The sequence below is a fragment of the Cetorhinus maximus genome, chromosome 1 (assembly GCF_964194155.1).
Source record: "Cetorhinus maximus chromosome 1, sCetMax3.hap1.1, whole genome shotgun sequence".
NCBI classification, from domain to species: Eukaryota; Metazoa; Chordata; class Chondrichthyes; order Lamniformes; family Cetorhinidae; genus Cetorhinus; species Cetorhinus maximus.
Genome location: NC_135879.1, coordinates 94,379,411 through 94,401,898, shown reverse-complemented (window position 1 = coordinate 94,401,898; position 22,488 = coordinate 94,379,411). Strand labels below are relative to the sequence as shown.

The 22,488-nt window shown below is 41.7% G+C and overlaps 1 protein-coding gene across 1 annotated transcript in view; it reads left to right on the top strand.

Annotated features, from left to right (window-relative positions):
• wdfy3 (WD repeat and FYVE domain containing 3) overlaps positions 1 to 22,488 on the top strand; it is a 405,362-nt gene that overhangs the window by 261,321 nt on the left and 121,553 nt on the right. Inside the window, exons 37-39 of the mRNA XM_078543892.1 lie at positions 3,662 to 3,891; positions 16,374 to 16,483; positions 21,931 to 22,113. Coding sequence (XP_078400018.1) covers positions 3,662 to 3,891; positions 16,374 to 16,483; positions 21,931 to 22,113 — 523 coding nt within the window. The remainder of the gene's footprint in view (positions 1 to 3,661; positions 3,892 to 16,373; positions 16,484 to 21,930; positions 22,114 to 22,488) is intronic.

Sequence of the window (22,488 nt, the reverse complement as noted above, 5' to 3'; positions counted from 1 at the left end):
GTATTTCCCATATTTCCCATTCAGCAAAGTTTTTGACAAAGTAGCACGTTGGAGAATACCAGAAAAGATCAAGAGGTGTAGAATTGGGAGAGGATAGCAAACTGGATGAAAAATTGTTTCAGAGGAAGAAAACAGAGGAGGAATTGAGGGCCATTTTTATACGAGATACGTATATATATCTATATTGGTTCAGTTCTGGGGTCGCTTCCATTCACTGTGCACACTAATGAATTGGGTATAGGTCTCGCAGAAGTAAAGCTGAAATTTGCAGATGATACAAAAATAAGAAATATTGTTAATTCTTTAAAGGAAACTGCAAAGCGATATAATAAGATGAGAGAATGGGCTAAAGGTTGGCAGTTAGGATTCAGTGTAATTGAGTCCGAAGTGATGTATTTTGGGAATCAAGAAAAAAAAAGTTGTAATTGTATTCTGAATGGAAGTAGGCTTGGTGCTGTGGAAGAACTAAAGGACTTGGTTGTACAGGACAACAGAACATTAAAGGTACCAACTAACTTTTATAGTTATGAAAAGTAATAGAATTTTAGATTTTATTTAAAGGAGTATAGAAATAAAGCCAATATGCAAAGATGAGCCAATATAAAACCTTAAGCCTTTGGATGGAGTTGTGTGTGTAGTGTTGGCCTCCCCACTATAGGAAGGATATTGAGCATTTAAGGAGGATACAATGCACCTAATTAGGATGCTGCCTGCTATGAAAAAACACACATTAGAAGAAAGATTTGAAAAGTTGGAACTTTATTCTTTAGAACTACACAGGGAAAAGGGCAATATAACAGAATTTTTTAAAATTGAGAAGATGGGACAGATTAGCTAGAAATAATATGTTCTGATGAAAGATCATCAACCTGAAACGTAATTCTGTTTCTCTCCACAGATGCTGCCTGACCTGCTGAGTATTTCCAGCATTTTTTGTTTTGTATTTCAGATTTCCAACATACGTAGTATTTTACCTTTGTATAGACAGTAGACGGTTCAGGGTTCAAACAGAAGGGGCAAGCGATACAATTCATAGATAGAATGCAGGAGATTTGGACCAGAAATGCAGGAGAAATTTGTTCACAGAAGAGTTGGGGCTGTGCTCAGGGTTGCTGCTCAAGTAAAAACTATGTCGACATTCAAGATTAGATTGAATAGTTGGATGAAGGCAAAAGAATTATAGGGATATGAGAACAAAGTGGGTAAATATGATTAGAACTATTTGCTCAGGTGGAACATTAACATCCATATAGGTTAATTATGCCGAAACATTTATTTCTGTATTGTAAGCATGTATTTTTATAATTCCATTGGCTGGATTTTATGCCCCCCCCACCCCCCTCCATGCGTGGCAGTGGGTTTGCAGGCTGGGAGCCTTAAAATGCCAAGGCCACTGTGCTTGCCACCTACCTCCCCGCCCCGGCATCTCAAATTTGCCAGCGGTGGGGCAGGGGCGCAGGATGGCTTGCCCACCTGTTGGGCCAATTAATGCCCACTTAAGGGTGTCTCATCTTGCGCTGCTGGGATTTATCCAGTGAGGAAAGGCCCATCCCAAGCTTCCAGCCCAGCAACTTTCACTGCATGGACTGATGGCAATCAAGTTGGGGGTTCGTCCTTAATAGCTCCCCGGGGCAGATCAGCAGACACTCTGTAGGTTTTCCCACCCCGCCCATCTCCTCCAGTTCCCCTCACCCTCTGAGCTGTTTAACCCATGCCCCCCCACCCCACCCCGACCCTCTCTCGACAGTTCCTTTCCCCCCTCCCAGCTTACGCCCCCTGATTACCACCCCCTCCTTACTCCCCCGCTTATCCCCCTTGCTTATCCCCCCTCCGCTTACCACCACCCCTGCCTCCCTGTGCTTACCCTCACTTCAGCTCCAGCTGTGTGGAGTTGGAGACTGGATGCAGTCTCGGCATTGGCCATCGCCCTCAGTGGCAGTGCTGGGACTGGAGAGCTGCTAACCATTTTATTGGCCAGCAGCTCAGAGCCAGGTTTTCCTCCCAGATGGGGGTGGAAGTCTTGCCTCAAGACAATTAATGCCCCTCCAAGCGTTAAATGCCTCCAGTGTGAGCCACTGGAGCAGGGGCTCACCCCAATGTTTTCGCAGTGGGGGAGTGCATGATGGTGTTTCACAAGGTCTCTGGTGCTTCATTAAGCCCAGCCCCATGTGTGTGATGTCACAGCAGACTGATTATATTCAAGTTTAGTTTCCTTGCATTTTGTGCAAATAGGTCTATAAATTATTGGTACCCAGTAATAATGTAACTACACCATGGAGGAAATATTTGATTTGAACATGAGGAATGAAGTGACCAGTTTCACTGGAAATAATTACTTATTTTGGCCTCCAGGTTTTCCCCATTTGGAGGGATTTCTTTTGGTTTGCCAACTTGCTAAGCCTAATTCCCTTGATTTATGACAGTGCATTGTATAGCAATTTTACATTTGAAATGTCTGCCTTACAGTATTTATTGCAGAAGTAAATGCTTTGGTGAGCATGGAGGTACAGTTCACACTGTATTGTACTGTTAGCAGTAAAGAAGCCTGTGATCAAAAAGCCAAGCTTGAGAAAGTCAGAAATGGCTAGTTACTTGTCACAGGAGTTCCTCACAGAAAAGTGAGAGATTTAGAGAAATTTAAAAGCTCCTAATTATAAGTGAAGTGTTCAGCCTGTTTCTAAAGGCTGCACATTCAATCCTTCCTCAAAGAGAATAGTGAACACTTTGAGGCAGTTGAAGCATTTTACACTTGAAACAATTTATTGATTTTATTTGTTATTGTATCTTTTGATGTAGATTTGAGAAATTTATTCTGTTAGAAGAAATAAATTACCCCTGAGACTACATATATGTCACAGATAATAAGGGCACAACACACCTTACTTCCTCAAGCAACAAATTATTTTAAGGGCAGTATTTTCCTATAACCTAGGGGAAACTTTTTTGAAATTCCCCTTTATTGTTGAAGTATGAAACCTGAAATCTCATGCAATAACATATATTGTTTAAGGAAAAATTGAAACAATGAAAAACTGTCCAAAGATATGAAGAAATTGCTTCTAATGAAAGATGAGAGTTTAGTTTGTAACAACATTGTTTCTAGAGACATGACTTTCAACCTAACATAAGGTGACTGCCAGCAGATATTTTAAAGCTAAGTAGCATGAGAGCTACTAAATATAAAAGACAAATCTGAAATACCTATATTGGCACTTAACAAGCAAATGTGATTAAAATTTTCAAAAAATTGCTGATGTATGTTTAATATTTTCTTAGTTTATGTAGAATTTATATAGAATAATGCATATGTTTTCAAAAGCCTTTTAGGCTTTGTAGGTAGATTGCCTTGTGATTGTACAGCATAAGTGGCCAGACAATCAGTGTATCACATGAAGCTCTATATATACATGTAACATGCATTGAATACACAAATGCACAACAGAAATGTCTATTAGCCTTCTTTTAATTTTTAATGTTCTGTATACTTAATTGATTTCAATTTTGTAGATTCTGACTGAAACATGGCTCTACAGTGTGCTGACATACTGGTGATTTCTAGTTTCCATTTCCTTATAGCCACAGTAAAGTGAAAAAGAAATGTTGAAATGCTCCTATCATTAAAGATCTATAATCATTCATGTTAATCTTCTTTTCTGTCTAGTCAAAACGGAGGTCCCAAGGACTGTCTCTGGACCCTGTTTACCACTGTCTGAATCGGACAATACTCTACCAGTTATCGAGACCACATAAGACTGTTCCCCAGCAAGTTGCTCTTTTAGACTCTTTACGGATCCTGACAGTCAACCGCACGCTTATACTAGGACCCGGCAATCATGATCAAGAATTCATTGGCTGCCTTGCCCATTGTTTAATTAGTCTCCATGTTGGAAGGTAAGTCTTCAGAAATTATTTTTGAAAACTTTCCCACTAAATGGTAGCTAAGTCAAAGTAGCCAATATAATATTATCCTTGCACAAAAACTTATTTTTAATCATTCATAAAATTTCTCTTCCTTACCTTTATTTCCGTGCCAAGCTTGTGGATTATTTTCTGCTAACATAGTAAATGATGTATGAATGTCATCAAACCAAAACCATAATTTATTATGTTAGGAATTATGATTTGTGTGATCATTTAAATATAATAGTTCTCTCACGTGAGGGTGGTTGGTTTTAAAATGTGTTTCTGGTGAATTAGCTACTCCCATTGCTAGAGAGTTCATTATCTTGAAGCTTGTAGAATTAAAGGGGTAGTGCAGTGACAGCATAGGTATGAAATTGGAGAGAGTAGTGGTGAGCTCTTCATTACCAAACTGGGAGAATGTGTGTACTTGTATTCCCCGGAGGTCGGTATTAGGGCCACTGCTCTTTCTAACCTTGGCTTTGGTATTGGGATACAATTTACTGATGACATAAAAGTTGCAAATATAGAAAACAGTGAAGAGGATGTTAGCAGCCTTCAGCAGGATGTCGGCAGAGTGGTGAAATGAAGGAGAAGCAATATAAACTAAGTGGTACAATTTTAAAGGGGGAGCTGGATCAGAATAGAGACACGGGGATTCACATTTTCACATTTGAGCCACCCTGACAAACCAGGGTGTAATTACTGGGCGATGAGGGCTAATTATTAACCACTAAGCTCATGATTCCAATGTGCAACTCACACACAAGTGCGAAGCATGCATATAGTGAAAGCCATGCTGCCACACAAGATGTGATTGAGCAGACCAGTGGGGTGCTTAAACAATGTTTCACTACCTGGACCTCTCTGAAAGAGTCCTGCAGTACCCGGCAGAACCTGTGTCCCAGTTTGTCATGGTCTGCTGTATTCTGCACAACCTCACCATCACATGCTCGTCGCCCTTGCCACCAGGAAATGACAAGCAGTGAGGAGGAAGTAAACAAAATATCCCCTTTCTGAAAGAAAAGCAGAAAATGCTGGAAATACTTAGCATGTCCAGCAGCATCAAAGGAGAGAGAAACAGAGTTAATGTTTCAGGTTGATGAGAAAAGTTAGAAATGTAATTGACTTTTAGTTAGTACAGAGGTAATGAAAGGAAGAGGGTGTCAAAGAACAAAAGGAAAGGCCTCTGATAGGTTGGGAGGCAGGAGAGATTAAATGACAAAAGGATTGGTGGTACAAGGCAAAAGGAAGTTGGAGTGGGTCAATAAAGAAATAAAACATCCATCTGGAGGAGGTGTGAACAGCAGAATCGTGAACAGCTGCCATCCAAAAACAAAACAAAGCCATAAAACGGGAAAGCTAAAAAAATGGGGGCAGAAGTTACAATCAAAGGTTTCTGTGCGACTGTCTGTGGTTGGCTTGTCAGAGTGCAGTATCAGTGAAAGCAACTTCAATTCCTCATTCACCAAGAGTCCAACGCCTTTCTTTTCCTCTGTTATTGACCAGCACAGCGATTTCTTGGCCACAAGACTGAAAAAAATGAGAAAGAGAAATTGCAAGTGGAGGGCCCACCATCTATGGTTAACTAAAAACATGAAAGATGGTATCAAACTTAAAGAAAACACATATAATTACGCAAAGACAGGTGGCAGGATAGAAGATTGGGAAGAATATAAAGAATGGCAAAAAGATTAATAAGGAGGGAAAAATTAGAGTGAGAGAGAAAGCTAGCCAGTAATATAAAGATGGATAGTCAGAGTTTCTAAAGATATTTAAATAAGAAAAGAGTTAACAAAGTGAGCGTTGGTCCTATAGAGAATGTGGCTGGGGAATTGATAATGGAAAGTAGGGAGATGGTGGACGAATTAAACAGGTATTTTGCTTCGGTCTTCACTGTAGTGGACACAAGTAACATCCTGGAAATAGCTGTAAATCAGGAAATGGAAGGGATGGAGGAACTCAGGGAAAAATTACAATCACCAGGGAAGTGGTGTTGAGCAAATTGTTGGGGCTGCAGACTGACAAATCCTTAGATCTGGATGGACTTCACCCTAAGGTCTTGAAAGAAGTGATTAGTGAGATTGTTGATGAACTGGTTTAAATTTTCCAAAATTCCCTAGATTCGGGGAAGGCTCCATTAGATTAGAAACAGCAAATACAACTCCTTCATTCAAAAAAAGGAGGGAGACAGAAAGCAGGAAACTACAAGCCAGATAGCCTAACATCTGTCATAGGGAAAATGTTAGAAGCTATTATTAAAGATGTTATAGCAGGACACTTAGAAAATTCAAGACAATCAGGCAGAGTCAGCATGGTTTTAGAGAAGGGAAATCATGTTTAACCAATTTATTGGAGTAATTTAAAGGAATCACGTGCTGTGGATAAAGGCAAACTGGCGGTTGTACTATACTTAGGTTTCTAGAAAGCATTTGATAAAGTGCCACATCAAAGATTATTGCAGAAAATAAAAGCTCATGGTAGAGGGGGTAACATATTTGCATGGATAGAAGATTGGCTAGATAACAGGAAGCAGAGAGTTAAGACCATAAGATGTAGGAGCAGAAGTAGGCCACTCAGCCCATCGAGTCTGCTTCACCATTCAATGAGATCAGTGAGTTTGCACACGAGCAAGGGGAGAGACCTCATCCTGAGTGAGACACAGCCAGAGTGAGTGCGGGTATTGGCAATTTGGTGCACAGTGGGAATTGAACTGAGTGGTCTTGCTGTGCTGCAGCAGTAGAGGCTACAAGGGAGAGAAGTGACTGGTAAGTAGTGGGTAAGGTCGGGTAAGTACTTACTACTTTTATCGCTTATGGTTTAAGGTTTCTTGGTTGTTTATAGTTTGTATATTCTGTGGTAACGAGGATCAGGAAAGAAGGGCCCTAGAGTAATTGATTTAAAAGGTTTAATTTAAAGGGATAAGTCATGACAGGAGAGCTCAAAGCCATGGTATGCTCCTCGTGCTCCATGTGGGAAGCCGGGAGCATTTCCAATGCCCGGGACCAGCATGTGTGCAGGAAGTGTGTCCAGCTGCAGCTCCTGGAAACTCGGGTTTCAGAGCCAGAATGGCAGCTGGGGACACTTTGGAGCATCCGCGAGTCTGAGAGCATCGTGGATAGCACGTTTAGAGAGGTGGCCACACCGCAGCTGAAGGGACTTGAGGAAGGAAGGGAATGGATGATCACCAGGCAGTCCAAGAGAAACAGGCAGGTAGTTCAGGAGTCCCCTGGGGTCCTGCTAGCAAATCGGTATACCATTTTGGAGGCTGATGAGAGCGCTGTTTCCTCCAGGGAGTGCAGACAGAGCCAAGCTTCTGGCACCACAAGCAGCCTGTCTGTACAGGAGAAGAGGAAGAGCAATAGCAATAGGGGATTCTATAGTCAGAGGAACAGATAGGCGCTACTGTGGCAGTCAATGTGACTCCAGGATGGTGTGTTGTCTCCCTGGTGTCAGGGTTTGGGATGTCACTGAATGGCTGCAGGGCATCCTGAAGGAGGAGGGTGATAAGGCAGAGGTCATGGTACATGTTGGTACCAATGACATAGGTAGAAAGAGGGATGAGGTCTTGCATCAAGAATTCAGGGAGTTAGACAGTAGACTAAAAAGCAGGACCTCTCGGGTTGTAATCTCTGGATTACTCCCAGTGCCACGTGCTAGCGAGCACAGAAATAGAAGGAGGCATTGCATTATTAGTTAGGGAGTCAGTTACTGTAGTAAGAAGAGTTGATATCTTGGAGGAGACATCGCATGAAGCTTTGTGGATAGAGCTTAGGAATAAAAAAGGGGCAGCCACATTGTTTAGTGTTTATTATAGACCCCCCACATAGTCAGCAAGAAATTGAGGAGCAAATATGTGCACAATTCGCCAGGGGGGTGTAAAAACAATAACAATAGGGTAATTATATTAGGTGATTTCAACTCTCCCAACATTAATTGGGATAGACGTAGTGTTAAGAGCTTGGATGGAGTAGATTTCTTGAAATGTGTACAGGAGAACTTTTTAGGTTAATATGTAGAGGGCCCAACAAGAGACGGCGCAGTGCTGGACCTAATTCTGGGGAATGAAGCCGGATAGGTGGCTGAGGTGGTGGGGGAGCATTTTAGTGATAGCGACCACAATATGGTACAATTTAAGCTTGTTATGGACAAAGAAACAGACAAGTTGCAAAATAATGTTTAGGATTGGGGGAGAGCGGATTTTAGTAAAATAAGGCAGGATCTGGCCAAGGTAGACTGGGAACAGCTACTTGTGGGGAAATCTACAGAAGAGCAGTGGGAGGCATTCAAAAAGGAAATGGGGAGGGTACAGGCTCAACATGTTCCCTCTAGGGTGATAGGAAGGAGTAACAAGCCCAGAGAACCATGGATGACCAGAGATATTCAGGATATGATGAGAAGGAAAAGAGAGGCTTTTAGCAGGTACAAGGGGAGCAAATCAGCGGAGGCATTAGTGGAGTACAAAAAGTGCAGGGTGGAGCTTAAGAAAGCAATTCGGAGAGCAAAGACGGGATATGAGAAAGTTCTGGCTGGTAAAAGTAGGGAAAATCCCAAGATATTCTACAAGTATATCAACGAGAAAAGGATAACCAGGGAAAGAGTAGGGCCCATTAGGGACCAAGGGGGCAATCTATGGGTGGAGCCACAGGACATCAGTAGAGTGTTGAATGAATACTTCACGTCTGCCTTCACCCAAGAGAATGAGGATGAAAGTATGGAACTCAGGGAGAGAGACTGCGAGGTTCTTGAGCAAATTGATTTAGGGAGTGACAAGGTATTGGAGATGTTGGCAGGCTTAAAAGTGGACAAATCTCCAGGTCCGGATGATTTGTATCCTAGACTGCTGAGGGAGGAGATCGCATGGGTTCTGACCCAAATTTTTAATTCCTCTCTGACCACGGGGGAGGTGCCAGAGGACTGGAGAACAGCTAATGTGGTTCCGCTATTTAAGAAGGGTTGTAGAGATAAGCCAGGGAACTACAGGCCAGTGAGTCTCACGTCAGTGGAAGGGAAACTATTGGAGAAAATTCTGAAGGAGAGAATCCATCTCCATTTGGAGAGGCAAGGTTTGATCAGGGATAGTCAGCATGGCTTTGTCAGAGGGAGGTCATACCTAACAAATTTGATTGAATTTTTTGAGGAGGTGACCAGGTGTGTAGATGAGGGTAGTGTAGTTGATGTAGTTCATATGGATTTCAGCAAAGCCTTTGACAAGGTCCCACATGGGAGACTTATAAAGAAGGCAAATGCACATGGGATCCAGGGTAATTTGATAAGGTGGATTCAAAATTGGCTTAGTTTTAGGAGACAGAGGGTGATGACAGAAGGATGCTTTAGTGACTGGAAGCCCATGTCCAGTGGCGTACCACAGGGATCTGTTCTGGGTCCCCTATTATTAGTCATTTATATAAACGACATAGATGACTATGTGGGGGTTAGGATTAGTAAGTTTGCGGATGACACAAAGATTGGCTGGGTGGTTAACAGTGAGGTTGAGTGTCTTGGGCTACAGAAAGATATAGATGGGATGGTCAAATGGGTAGAGAAGTGGCAGATGGAATTTAATTCTGAAAAGTGTGAGGTGATACACTTTGGAAAGAGTAATTTGCAAGGAAGCTTTTAATGAACGGCATGACACTCGGAAGTTCTGAAGAACAAAGGGACCTTGGCGCGTATGTCCGTCGATCTCTGAAGGCGGAAGGGCATGTTAGTGGGGTGGTGAAAAAGGCATGTGGGACACTTGCCTTTATCAATCGAGGCATAGATTACAAAAGTAGGGAGATCATGTTGGAGTTGAATAGAATCTTGGCTAGGCCACAGCTGGAATACTGTGTGCTGTTCTGGTCACCACATTATAGGAAGGATGTGATTGCACTGGAGGGAGTGCAGAGGAGATTCACCAGGATGTTGTCTGGGATGAAACATTTAAGTTATGAAGAGAGGTTGGATAGACTTGGGTTGTTTTCGTTGGAGCAGATAATTGACAACTAGATTGTCAATTATTTCTTTCTCATTACACAATACCTTGTCTAGGATGGCCTGTTCTCTAGTTGGTTCCTCAATGTATTGGTCCAGAAAACCATCCCGCATACACTCCAGGAATTCCTCCTCTACGTTATTGTTACTAATTTGATTTGCCCAATCTATATACAAATTAAAGTCACCCATAATTACAGATGTTCCTTTATTGCATGCGTCTCTAATTTCCTGTTTAATGCCATTCCCAACATCACCACTACAGCTTGGGGGTCTATATACAACCCCCACTAACGGTTTTTGCCCCATCATGTTTCCCAGCTCTACCCATACAGATTCCACATCGTCGGAGCTAATATCTTTCCTCACTATTGCATTAATTTCCTCTTTAACCAGCAATGCAACTCCACCATCTTTTCCTTTTTGTCTGTCCTTCCTAAATTCTGAATACCCCTGGATGTTCAGTTCCCATCCCTGGTCACCCTGCAACCATGTCTCCGTAATCCCGACTATATCATACTTGTTAACATCTATTTGCGCGGTTAATTCGTCCACTTTATTGCGAATGCTCCTCGTATTAAGACACAAAGCCTTAAGGCTTGTCTTTTTCACATTACTTGTCCCGTTCCCACTATTTTTCACTGAGGCCCTGTTTGATTCTTGTCCTTGATTTCTCTGCCTATCACTTTTCTTATTTCCCTTTCTGCCTTTTGTTCTTGCCCTTGATTCCCCTCCCTCTGACTCCTTGCATAGGTTCCCATCACCCTGCCATTTTAGTTTAAACCCTCCCCAACCACTGTCGCAAATATTCCCCCTAGGACATCAGTCCTGGTCCTGCCCAACTGTAACCCGTCCAGTTTGTACTGGTCCCACCTCCCCTAGAACCGATCCCAATGTTTAAATTAAATTAAACCTTTTGGAAGATACTTAATATCAAATAATATCAATTACTCTAGGGCCCTCCTCTGCTCCTCGTTGCTATAGAATATAGCCCTTACAAACGATGAACTACGAAATAAGACCTTAATAACTATAAGAGATAAAAGTAGTCAATGCTTACCCGACCGTACTTAAAGGATCACCTCGTTCCTTCCTCACCGAACTCCCTCAGTTACCTCTGCTGTCCCAGCTCCTTTTCAACTCCTGGCTCCTCTTGCGCTCCTTTTCAACTCCCGAACCTCCTCGTGCTTCTCTTCAACTCCCGGCTCCTCTCGCACGCCTCTTCAACTCCCGGCTCCTCTCGCACTGCTGTTCAACTCCTGGCTCCGCTCGCGCTCCTCCTCAACTCCCGGCTCCTCTCGCACTCCTTTTCAACTCCCAACTCCTCTTGCGCTCCTTTTCCCCTTCATAAAGCCATGCTAACTGCTTGATTATATTATGCATTTCTAAATGCTCTGCTATTACATCCTTTTTAATAGACCCCAACATTTTCCCAATGCCAGATGTTAAGCTAACTGGCCTATAGCTAGCCGTTTTTTCTCCCTCCCATTTTGAATAAGGGTGTTACATTGGCAGTTTTCCAATCCTCTGGGACTTTTCCAGAATCTAAGGATCCTTGGAAGATTACTACCAGTGCATCCACTATCTCTGCAGCTCTTTCCTTTAATATCCTAGGATCCAACCCATCAGGTCCAGGTGACTTATCGGCCTTTAGCCCCATTAGTTTCCCTAGTACTTTTTCTCTAGTGGTAGTTATTGTATTTATTTCCTTCCCCCCCGCCCCCTTTTTGCCCCATGATTTTTTAGTATGCTATTCATGTCTTCTACCATGAATACTAATGCAAAGTATTTATTCGACTTCTTTACCATTTCCCATTATTATTTCCCCATTCGCCTCCCCTAAAGGGGCCTATATTGACTTTGGCGCCTCCCTTCCTTTTTATCTATTTAAAGAAGCTCTTACTGCCCATTTTTATATTACATGTTAGTTTACCCTCAAAGTTTATTTTCTCCCTCTTCATTGTTTTTTTGGTCATCTTCTGTTGGTTTTTAAAACTTTCCCAATCCTCTGGCTTACCACTAATCTTTGCCACATTGTATGTTTTTTCTTTCACTTTGATACTATCCTTAACTTCCTTGGTTAACCATGGTTGGTTTATCCCCTTCCTGCAATTCTTCTTCCTCACTGGGATTTATTTTTGTCGTGAGCCATGAACTTTTTTTAAACATCTGCCATTGTTCATCAGCTGTCTTTTCTGCTAAACTCCTTTCCCAGTCCACTCTAGCCAACTTTGCCCTCATTTCTTTGTAATTACCCTTATTTAAGTTTAGCGCAGTTGTTTCCGAACTAAGTTTCTCACTCTCAAACTGAATGCTAAATTCCTCCATGTTATGGTCACTGTTTCCTAGGGGATCTTTTACTCTGAGATCATTTAGTAAACCTGCCTCATTACACATTACACAGTTGGCATAAATGGGTCTTTTTCTGTTTGGCAGGACGTGACGAGTGGTGTGCCGCAGGGGATCAGTGCTGGGGCCTCAACATTTTACAATTTATTTAAATGACTTGGATGAAGGGACCGAGGAATGATTGCTAAATTTGCTGATGACACAAAGATAGGTAGGAAAGTAAATTGTGAAGAAGACGTAAGGAGGCTACAAAGTGACATAGGTTCAGTGAGTGGGCAAAGATCTGGCAAATGGAGTATAATGTGGGCAAATATGAAATCATTCATTTTGGCAGAGAGAGTAATAAAGAAGTTTACTAACTAAATGGTGAGAGATTGCAGAGCTCTGAGATTCAGAGGGATCTTGGTGTCCTCGTCCATGAATCACAAAAGGTTAGTATGCAGATAATTGGGAAAGCTAATAGAATGTTATAATTTATTGTGAGGGGAATTGACTACAGAAAGTAGGCAGGTTATGCTTCAGGTGTACAGGGCATTGGCGAGACCACATCTGGAGTATTATGTACAGTACTGATCTCCTTATTTAAAGAAAGATGTAAATGTATTAGAAGCAGTTCACAGAAGGTTTACTAAACTAATACCAGGAATAAGCAGGCTGTCTTATGAGGAAAGGCTGGACAGATTCGGCTTGTATCCACTGGAATTTGGAAGAGCAAGAGCAACTTAATTGAAACCTTTAAGATCCTGAGTGGCTTAGAAAGGGTGGATGTGGAGATGATGTTTCCCCTTGTGGAGAATCTAGAACCAGGGGTCACTGTTTAAAAATATGGGGTCGTTCATTTAAGAGAGAGATTAGAGTTTTTTTTTCTCAGAAGGTTGAGTGTCTTTGGAACTGCCTTCCTCAAAAGGCGGTGGAAGCCGAGTCTTTGAATATTTTTAAAGCAGAGCTAGATAGATTTGTGATTAACAAGGGGGTGAAAGGTTATTGGAGATAGGCAGGAATGTGTAGACCATCTAATATTCCATTCAAAAGTCAACTACTCACCCTTGTGCATTCTCATAGTTCCTGTCTTCCATATGCCTTAGCATGTCTTAGTGCTCACCCATGGCTGCAGCATGGCTACTGGAAGGCTGATGCCTTGTGGGTGGAGCCAGCTACCAGCACTTTTTTTTAAAAACTAGGACAAAAGATTGCAGTTTCTTTATTTGTGTTGGCCGTAATTTGCACTTGCAATACCCTGATCCTTTGTGCTAGTTGGCCAATCTTAGGCTAATTGTGCTGGAAAAAAACACAACATAGCGGAAACACCAGACCATAATGAAAATTTCATTCTCAACATTTTAATGAATACATAATTCAGATTTGTTTTTATGTTGCTGCGGTTGCTCTGCTATTGCAGAAATTCATCCTGCAAAGTAAATTTATTCCGTTTTTTTTGTTGCAAAAAAAATCATTTTTTTTTACTTGTGAGCCTCATCGACATATGATTGTGGTGTTCTGAAGCCATTGACATCATTGGACCAAAATGATGACTGGTGTAGGATGTATGAAGAGGGCTGGGAAGTGGTTGTGAGCTAAAATGGAATTTCAGAATAATCAAATGATAATTAACAATGCTTCATAATAGTAAATAGAAAGTAAGTCTTGCAGCTATAGATAATGCTTTTTCAAGTATCTCATACATACAATACCAGAACATAACTAAAAGTATTGTAATTGTTCAATCTAACTATTTAGGTCTTTATAGGAAGTTGTAATTTTCTTACAGCTCCAACAACACTCAAGAAGTTTGACGCCATCCAGGATAAAGCAGTCCACTTGATTGGCACTCTATCCACAAACATTCACTCCCATCACCACCAACAAACAGTGGCAGCAGCATGTACCATCTATAAGATGCACTGCAGGAGCTCATAAGCCTCCTTAGGCAGCACCTTCCAAACCCACGACCACTACCATTTAGAAGGACAAGAGCAGCTGACACATGGGAACACCACGACCTACAAGTTCCCCTCCAAACCACTCACCACCCTGACTTGAAAATATATCACCATTCCTTCACTGTAGCTGGGTCTAAATCGTGGAACTCCCTCCCTAACAGCACTGTGAATGTACCTATACCACATGGACTGCAGTGGTTCAAGAAGGCAGCTCCCCACCACCTTCTCAAGGGCAATTAGGGATGAGCCAATAAATGCTGGCCTAGCCAGCGATGCCCACAGCCCATGAACAAATAATAAAAAGAACTACATGGAATAAATGAGCTAAGAACAACAATGCAGACATAAATGTAGTGTATTAATTAATATTCTGGCCAAAACATGTGATTTCTTTTTGGAATTTTCTACTTTATGAAGTGTTCAAAGCCAAGCCAGAGACGTGCATCCCATTTTGAAATCACTTTGTTGCCTCTAAACCAAGGAACAAATGGTGATGCTGTATAGCTTTTACCAGTCATTCATCCATTTAGGTGGCCATTGTCTGAGGTTGAGCCGGCCCATGTGCGTCTTGCCTCCTTGCTTGACTGTGCTGAGCGTATGACTCCATATCCTCTCCATTATAAGGTCGCCAGCTTCCACCTCTATAACATCACCCACCTTCACTCATCTGCTGCTTAAACCTTCATCCATGCCTTTTTTATCACTGGACTTATATCCTCCGTATACTAAAGCTCATGCAAATATATGCTGCCAGTCTCCTAACTCACACCAATTCCCTTTATTTTATTACATTTTTATCTCTTATCCCTGTGCTCACTCACTTACGTAGACTTCTGGTCCAGCAGTGTCTTGATTTTAAAATTCCTAACCTCAGTAACTTCCTACAACCTCCTGAGATCTCTTTGCTCCTCCAACCCTGGTCTGTTCTGCATATCCAATTTTCCATTGCTCCACCATTGATGGCTGTGACTTGAACTGCCTAGGTCCTAAACTGTGAAATACCCTCCTGGAACCTCTCCACCTTTCTACCTCTCTCTTTTAAGACATTCCTTAAAACCTACCTCTTTAATCAAGCCTTTGGTCCTGCCCCAACATCTCTATGTGGCTCAGTGTTAAATTTTGTTTGATATCACTTTTGTGAAGTGCCTTGGGACATTTTACTATATTAAAGGTACAATTTAAATGCACATTGCTGCTGTTGTCATTTGTAGGTTTAACAGGCTAGCCAGGCTATAAGGTGATGAAAATTATGGCCAGAGTTTAGAGGGGACAGCAGGTCTCCCACTGATGGGCCTGAAAATGTGGGCAACCCTGCTTTGGCAGTCATCAGGACCTGGGGCTCCATTTGAATTGACTGCCATCATGGCGGCTGTCCCTGTTGAGGACAGCTGCCCGTGTACCCCAAGAGCTGCCAGCCAATCTGAAGGCCATAGCTCAGCAGTGCCCTCCGGAGTGGTGGCCACTGCTGGAGCTGCACCTGAAAGAGGATGGACATTGGACATGTGCCATCACAACCAGGTAAAGGAGTTTTGGGAGCACCAAGGCCTGTTGAACAGGCCACGGTAATGGGGTGGGGTTGGCGAGGGCAGGTAGCACCGTTGCCGTGTAAGGTTGGCCATTGCTGCTGGATGCCCCAACTTGTGCCAAAGGGTGCCCAGATAGGAGGGTGTATGTTCTTGCCCCCCCCGCCCCACCTTTGAGCCTGCCAGGAGGTTGGCAGGAGGTTTACCTGGCAATCTCCCCACTTAGCAGAGGCCTCATCAGCCCCCAGCAGCTGCTGGCTAAGTGCTCGTGGATGTGGACTGAAGCCCTTATTTTCCCACTTAAATGGCTCAATTGGCTTCTGGGTGGAAGGTCTACCCACTGCTGGCAAGATGTCATGGCAGTGGGAAGATGAAGGGCACGTCACTATTTTACAGGCCCCCTAACTCCCAGAACGTCCACAGAAGGCAGGTAATATCCTGCCCACTGTGTGGGCCTTGAAGAGGTTTAACCATCTGCATGAATTAGATAGGATTGCAAAAGTTACTTATACCTAACTATCTTTTGCCCTTATCACAGCTTACTCAGTAGTTTATGATTATCGACAGATTTGTGTATTATATATTCATCCACAGTAAAAAAAAAATCAAACAATAAAAATGTGTCTTTCATTTACATATTTGGCACAGCAACGTTTATATTGTGCATATTTTTTAATCCTTGCAGTAACCTTGAGGGGTTTGGCCTGGAAGCAGAAGCCAGAATGACAACATGGCACATCATGATACCTTCTGATCTTGAACCAGATGGAAATCATAACCAAGATATTAGTGAAGGTAAAATATAATGTTAATAATCAGTGATCAATAATCTTCAGTCAGTAACTTTTACAAAAGTTATCATTTAATTCAATTCAATATTACTTTTTGACTGACTCAACTGTTTGTGTAACCAAGAGGATGAGACTCATACTCAGCCAGGTAATTCTTAAATATTTGACATAATGGAACAAAAAGGACATTCTATAATGTAAGCATGCAGATAATCACTATTTTAGAGAAAAAATATTTTTTACAAAGAATAATTAATACTAATAAAAATGTAATAAAATAAAAAATTCCTGACCCTGACACTTTGATGTAAATGACTTATCTGTTCTTCACTGATACATTACATCCAGCTTTAGCTGCATCCATAGTTATTTCCTTTTTGTAGAATTATACAAATTTCAAAATAGAAGGAAGGCATGTAGACCATTAGAGTTCCTAACCCTCCCGGAATGATCAGGAATTTCCTGGAATCGGGGGTACCTCTCCCATGCTGTGCCTTGAACAGCCCAGAAGGTCAGCTATTTAAATTTCCCTCTGCAGCGCGCACGCTCCGTAACATCACTGGCCCATGTTAAAACCTCAGGCTCAGTGACATCACCTGACCACCAACACAGAGCCGCAACCCCATGGAATGCAGTCAGCAGGAAGCTTGAGAGTTAGGAATCTGCGTTTGTAGAGTCTCTAAACATGCAAGGGCTCTGAAATCAGGGACGGGGTGGTGCCCAGAAATCAGTGGGAGTCTGAATTCTGGGGGGGATGTCTAAAATCAGAGGGGCTTTAGTTAGAGTGGGGAAGAAGCAGTCTGGAAGATTAAAGAGAGACTGAGGAGTGATGATCAGGGGAAAGATGCAGACTGGGGAATGAGGCTCTGGGAGAGACATGGAGAATGGTGGATCCGTGTGAAAGAAGGAGAATGGGAGAACAGGAACATATAACACCCAAATACAGGCCATTCAGATTGAGACTCTCAATTCAGAGTTGTTGCTGTCACACAAATCCAGGACATAGGGAGGGACCAGGCCTGTTATATGTGATATCAACAGGGGAGTCTGACTGCACATGGTTCAGTGCAGGATGATTCGGGTTACTGTTTCATGGTGCATATCAACAGGTTATAAGATTTATCAGTGACATATTATTGTTAATTATGAAGGGAGACGGATTGTTACCATTTTACTATTAGTTGTGAGTACAATTTAAGTGAGATACCATTAGTTACTGGGGGAATCAAAGTTTCTTCCTCCTGTTTCCTCTCAGTGAATCACTCCGCTCCTGCCCCTGTCCCCTCCCTTCCCGGTTTCCCCTCTTGTCCTGCTCCTAGTTTCCCCTCTTCTGCACCTCCCCACCCAAATGTTTCTTCTCTCTCTGCCCCAACACCCCATCGCAGGCTCCCTCTCCAAATTCTTAATCATTATTTAGATACAATTTTTAAAATATTTATCCAAAGTGTGATGCACCAATCTCTGAAGGACACTATCTATGTGTTTTATATCTACACAACTTTTATATATAAAAATCACACAGAGCACATCAGCATGCATCACGATTCATATACTCAGGAACTGTCCTATGTTTGCCACTTTTATAAGGAAATCCATCTATGGATATATATATTTGCCGCTTTTGTATACAATATATATAGTTCCTGAGGTATCCAAATATGAACTCTTATTTGTAGTAGCAATGTCAATCTTCGAGTAACATTATGTCAGGATTACAATGTGGGGCTTTACCAAAGACTCACTGAATTTCCTCAGTAAATAGCTAAGCTATGCACATCAAGAAAAGAGAAGAAATTTAATCAGAGCTCCTACTTATGGTACCCATCAATCACAACTAGAAGCCTGCATATGTGGACATCACACAAACTTGGCTGCTATGTCTCCGTAGTCAAATAACTTGCCAACATTGTTGAGCTTTACGTATGAAATGGTAAAGATACAATATGCTAACCACCACCTATAAAACTGTGCAACAACAAGGAGACATTGCATTCAAGAAGGGAGGAGAAAAAATAAGGGTAATAGTTACTGCAGAGAAAATAAGGGTAATAGTTACTGCAAAACATCTCACCAAGAAGGGTCTTACAGCTTACTGATAGTTGGTTCGTAGTGAAAGGCTCAAATCATTCTTATTCTCTCACCAAATTACTTCCTTGTCTGGTGTTCACAGTCCTCACACCTATTTGTTTCCAGATATTAAATGTGAATGAGTTATTGAGGACATCAATCAAAATTAGAGCAATAGCTTGCCTTTAACGTATGAAAACATTCCAAGGCTCTTTGTAGTATTTCAATCAAACAAGTACTGACACCTAGTCAAAAAAGGAGATTTTAGGAAGGATGGCTAAGTTCTTGGCCAAAGAGATTTTAAGGAAAGCCTTAAAGGAGGAGAAAGAGATGGAGCAGTTTAGAGGTAGGAAATTCCGGAGCTTGAGACGTAGATAGTTGAACCACGGTCACCAATGGTGGCACAAAGTGAGTGGGAAATTCATTAGAGAACATAGTTGGAGGGAGGAACGCAGAGATCTCGATGTGTTGCTGGGCTGGAAGGGTTACAGAGGATTGGGAGTAGGGAAGACCATTCGGGATTTGATCACAAAGATAATTTTAGATTTGAGTTGTTACTGGACTGGGAGCCAACGTAGGTCAGGAGAGACAGGCAACGTTACAGATTGTGTAAGTAGGTGTTTTTGTGAGGTTGGGAGCTCAGCTTTGGTCAAACCAAGTACTTATGTTCTGAACAGTTTGGTTCAGCCAGTGATGATTTCCAGAGCAGAGGGTGGAAATTGAGGCGAGCAAACAAATCTGTACCTGGGGCTCTGGTCTCCTAAGTATTTAATTGGAGGCATTGTGATGCATCCTGGATGAGATGTCAGATAAGCAGCCTGACAATAGAGGCAGTGGAGGAGACGAGAGAGATAGTGGTAAGGTAGAACTGCGTGTCATTAGGGCACATATGAAACCCGATGCCTTGTCTTTGGATGATGTCAGAAGAGGCAGCATGCAGATAAGAAATAGGAGGAGGCCAAGGATATGTATTTTAGAGCACTTTTTAGAGCACTCCCTTTATTCCCTACCTGTAAGATCATCTTAAAATCTATCTCTTTAACTGAGCTTTTAGTCACCTATCCCAATATCTCCTTTGGTTTGTCAACTTTTGTCTGATTAGCTTCTGTGATTTGAGGAGGTTACAGTGGCATAGTGGCAATGCCACTGGACTAATAATCAAGAGGTCCAGGCTAATGCTCTGGTTCAAATCCCACCATTGCAGCTGGTGGAATTTAAATCCAATTAATTAATAAATCTGGAATTGAAAGCTAGTCTGGTAATGGTAACTGTGAATCTATCATCAGTTGTCATAAAAACCCATCTGGTTCACTAATGCCCTTTAGAGGAGGAAATCTGCCATCTTTACCTGGTCTGGCCTAGACATGGTTCCAGATCCACAACATTGTGGTTGACTCTTGACTCTGAAATGGCCTGGCAAGCCAAGTCAGTTCAAGGGCAATTAGGGATGGGCAACAAATGCTGGCCTCTCCAGTGATGCCCACAGCCCATGAAAGAATTTTTAAAAAACATCTTGGAACATTTTCCTAAGCTAAAGGCACCTCTGAGAAATTCTCTGTTTACAACTGGATAGGTAAAAGTGGAACCAGGCAAGGCCAGATTCACTGAGCGCGATAGTGGAGGAGAGGTGCTGATTGAGTATGTGTAGTTGAATATTTTGAAGGCTGAAGATAGATCAAAAAGGATGAGCATGGATGATGCAACATGGTCACAGTTACAGAGGAAGTCACTTGTGTCTTTGATTAGGGCCATTTACACTAAGACACGTGTGGAAACCTGACTGGAGAGTTTCAAACATGATGATGTGGGGAAGGTGGCTACAGATGTGGGTTGTGTCAGCATAGTTAAGGACTTTGGAGTAGAAAGAGAGGTTAGAGATAAGGTTTGCAAGGATAGGGGACTCTCAGGTGAGTTGTTGAAGAGGGGGATGATGACAGCAGAGTTGAAGGGGAGCAGGACTATATCTGAAGAGGGAGAATCATTATCAGTGTCAGCTAGAAAGGGGGCCATGAAGGGACATTGGGTGGCCAGCAGTGTAAAAGAGTCAAGAAAGCAGAAGTTGGTTCTCATGGACAAGATGGACTCAAAGAGGGCATGAAGGGCAATGCAAGAGAAACTAGAGAAAGTTTCAGGTTAAGGGTATGGGCAGATGGAGCATTTGGAAAAGGATAGCTTGCTAAGCAAGGGGAAGGGAAGGAAAGAAGCAACTTTAGCAGCAAGGGCTGTTAAATGGAAGGTCTCAATGTCCATGACAGAGCAGTGCAGTGATCTCACTTGCTGGAGATGAGGATGGATATGGTAAGGGAGAGGGGTTTAAAATGAGGATTGGTAATAGAGAAAGGAAGCCAGGAGTTATCGTTACATTCCATAGTGATCCTTGAGCCATCAGTTTTGGCAGAAAACAGAGCCCAATAGTGCTTGATCTGGTTCAGTCAGATCTGGTGGTGAATAACTAAACTTGATGAGTTTGAGTCTGCCCCCATTGGATTTGAGTGAGTGAAGATGGGGGCTGTATCGAGGGTTATGACTCGGATGGGAAAAAGTAAGGTTTTTATTCGTGAAGAATGAATTTCAACAGATATACTAGAAAGAATTTTCGTACTCAAATGATGATGAAAGTAATCTTCCAGATGATTCAAGAAGGCATGCATATGAGAGAAGTTCAAATTGCAGTTGGATGCTAAACAGTTTACCTTGGCACCCGTGGGCTGGAGAGGAATAAAATCAGCAAAAAAATTTCAACTGCTGGCTGCTACCCAGCAACATAAATGAAACTCTATGCTATTAGTATTTGTGAAGATGTCAGATGAGGGCAATGTTGACTGCCTCTAATGGCTTCTGCTTTCTCATAATCTATCAACACTCAGTGTCCAAACTTGCATATAAAGCTTGATTGAGATATTAGACTGTTAACACTCCATGATAAATACTAGATAGAATCCTGCTAATACTATTGATTGTTGCTTTTAGGAGAGAAAGAGTGAAATGAGAAAATCCTGGGTAGTGTGTGGAATTTAGTACTCTTCCACTTCCAAATTGGTAACCAATTACACTTTGAACTTCCCTCATGCCCTTGCCCTTTTAACTCGTGTAACAAATTATTCCAATAAAGTATAATTTGGGTTAAAAAAAATCCTAATATACCTGTTTTTAAATCTAATTTCCACTGATTGAATTCAATGCATTCATCTAATTTGTTGACATCTGATTTGTGTAAATAAGTAGGCATAGGGACAGGATGTCTAAGGAAAATGGATAAACATTTTTTGTCAGAGGCAAACTTGTATTTCAGCCCATTTAGTATTACATATGTAGCATTTCAGAAAATGTAAACATTTGAGAATAATTGTTTAACTTCTTTAAGCTTGGAACTTCCATTTTTAGGTCGACAACTTCTCCTCAAAGCTGTGAATCGGGTTTGGACTGAACTAATTGTCAACAAAAAACAAGCTTTGGAGGAGATTTTTAAAGTAACACTACCTACAAATGAACGTGGACTAGTGGATTTGTCAACTGCACGGCCATTCATTGAGGATGCTGCTTCAAAATGCTGGCAAAATCATATGGGTAGGAACTAATGCAAAGTTTTAATTGGAATTTATTATAGGAATTCTATGAATTGTCAGAGTTGTTTAAAAAAATGGTGTTGAAGTAAAATAAGTAGCCACAGCTGTGATCGACAATTGATGAGATATTTTCGATAAGTAATTATATTTAGTTGCAGGGAAAATTGCTCGAAATAGCGAAAACAAAATGGCATTAATATGAATATATTTCAAATTGAGCTGTTCTTCTTGTCTGGATTAGACTAGTAACTGAGTGAAGGGATAAAAAGTATTGCCAATAAATAAGTTATTTCTTGTTGTATGACTTTCAAATTAACTTCTGCATTTTAACGGGTGATGAAGAGGAGCAACAAAAACAACTTGTATCTATATAGCA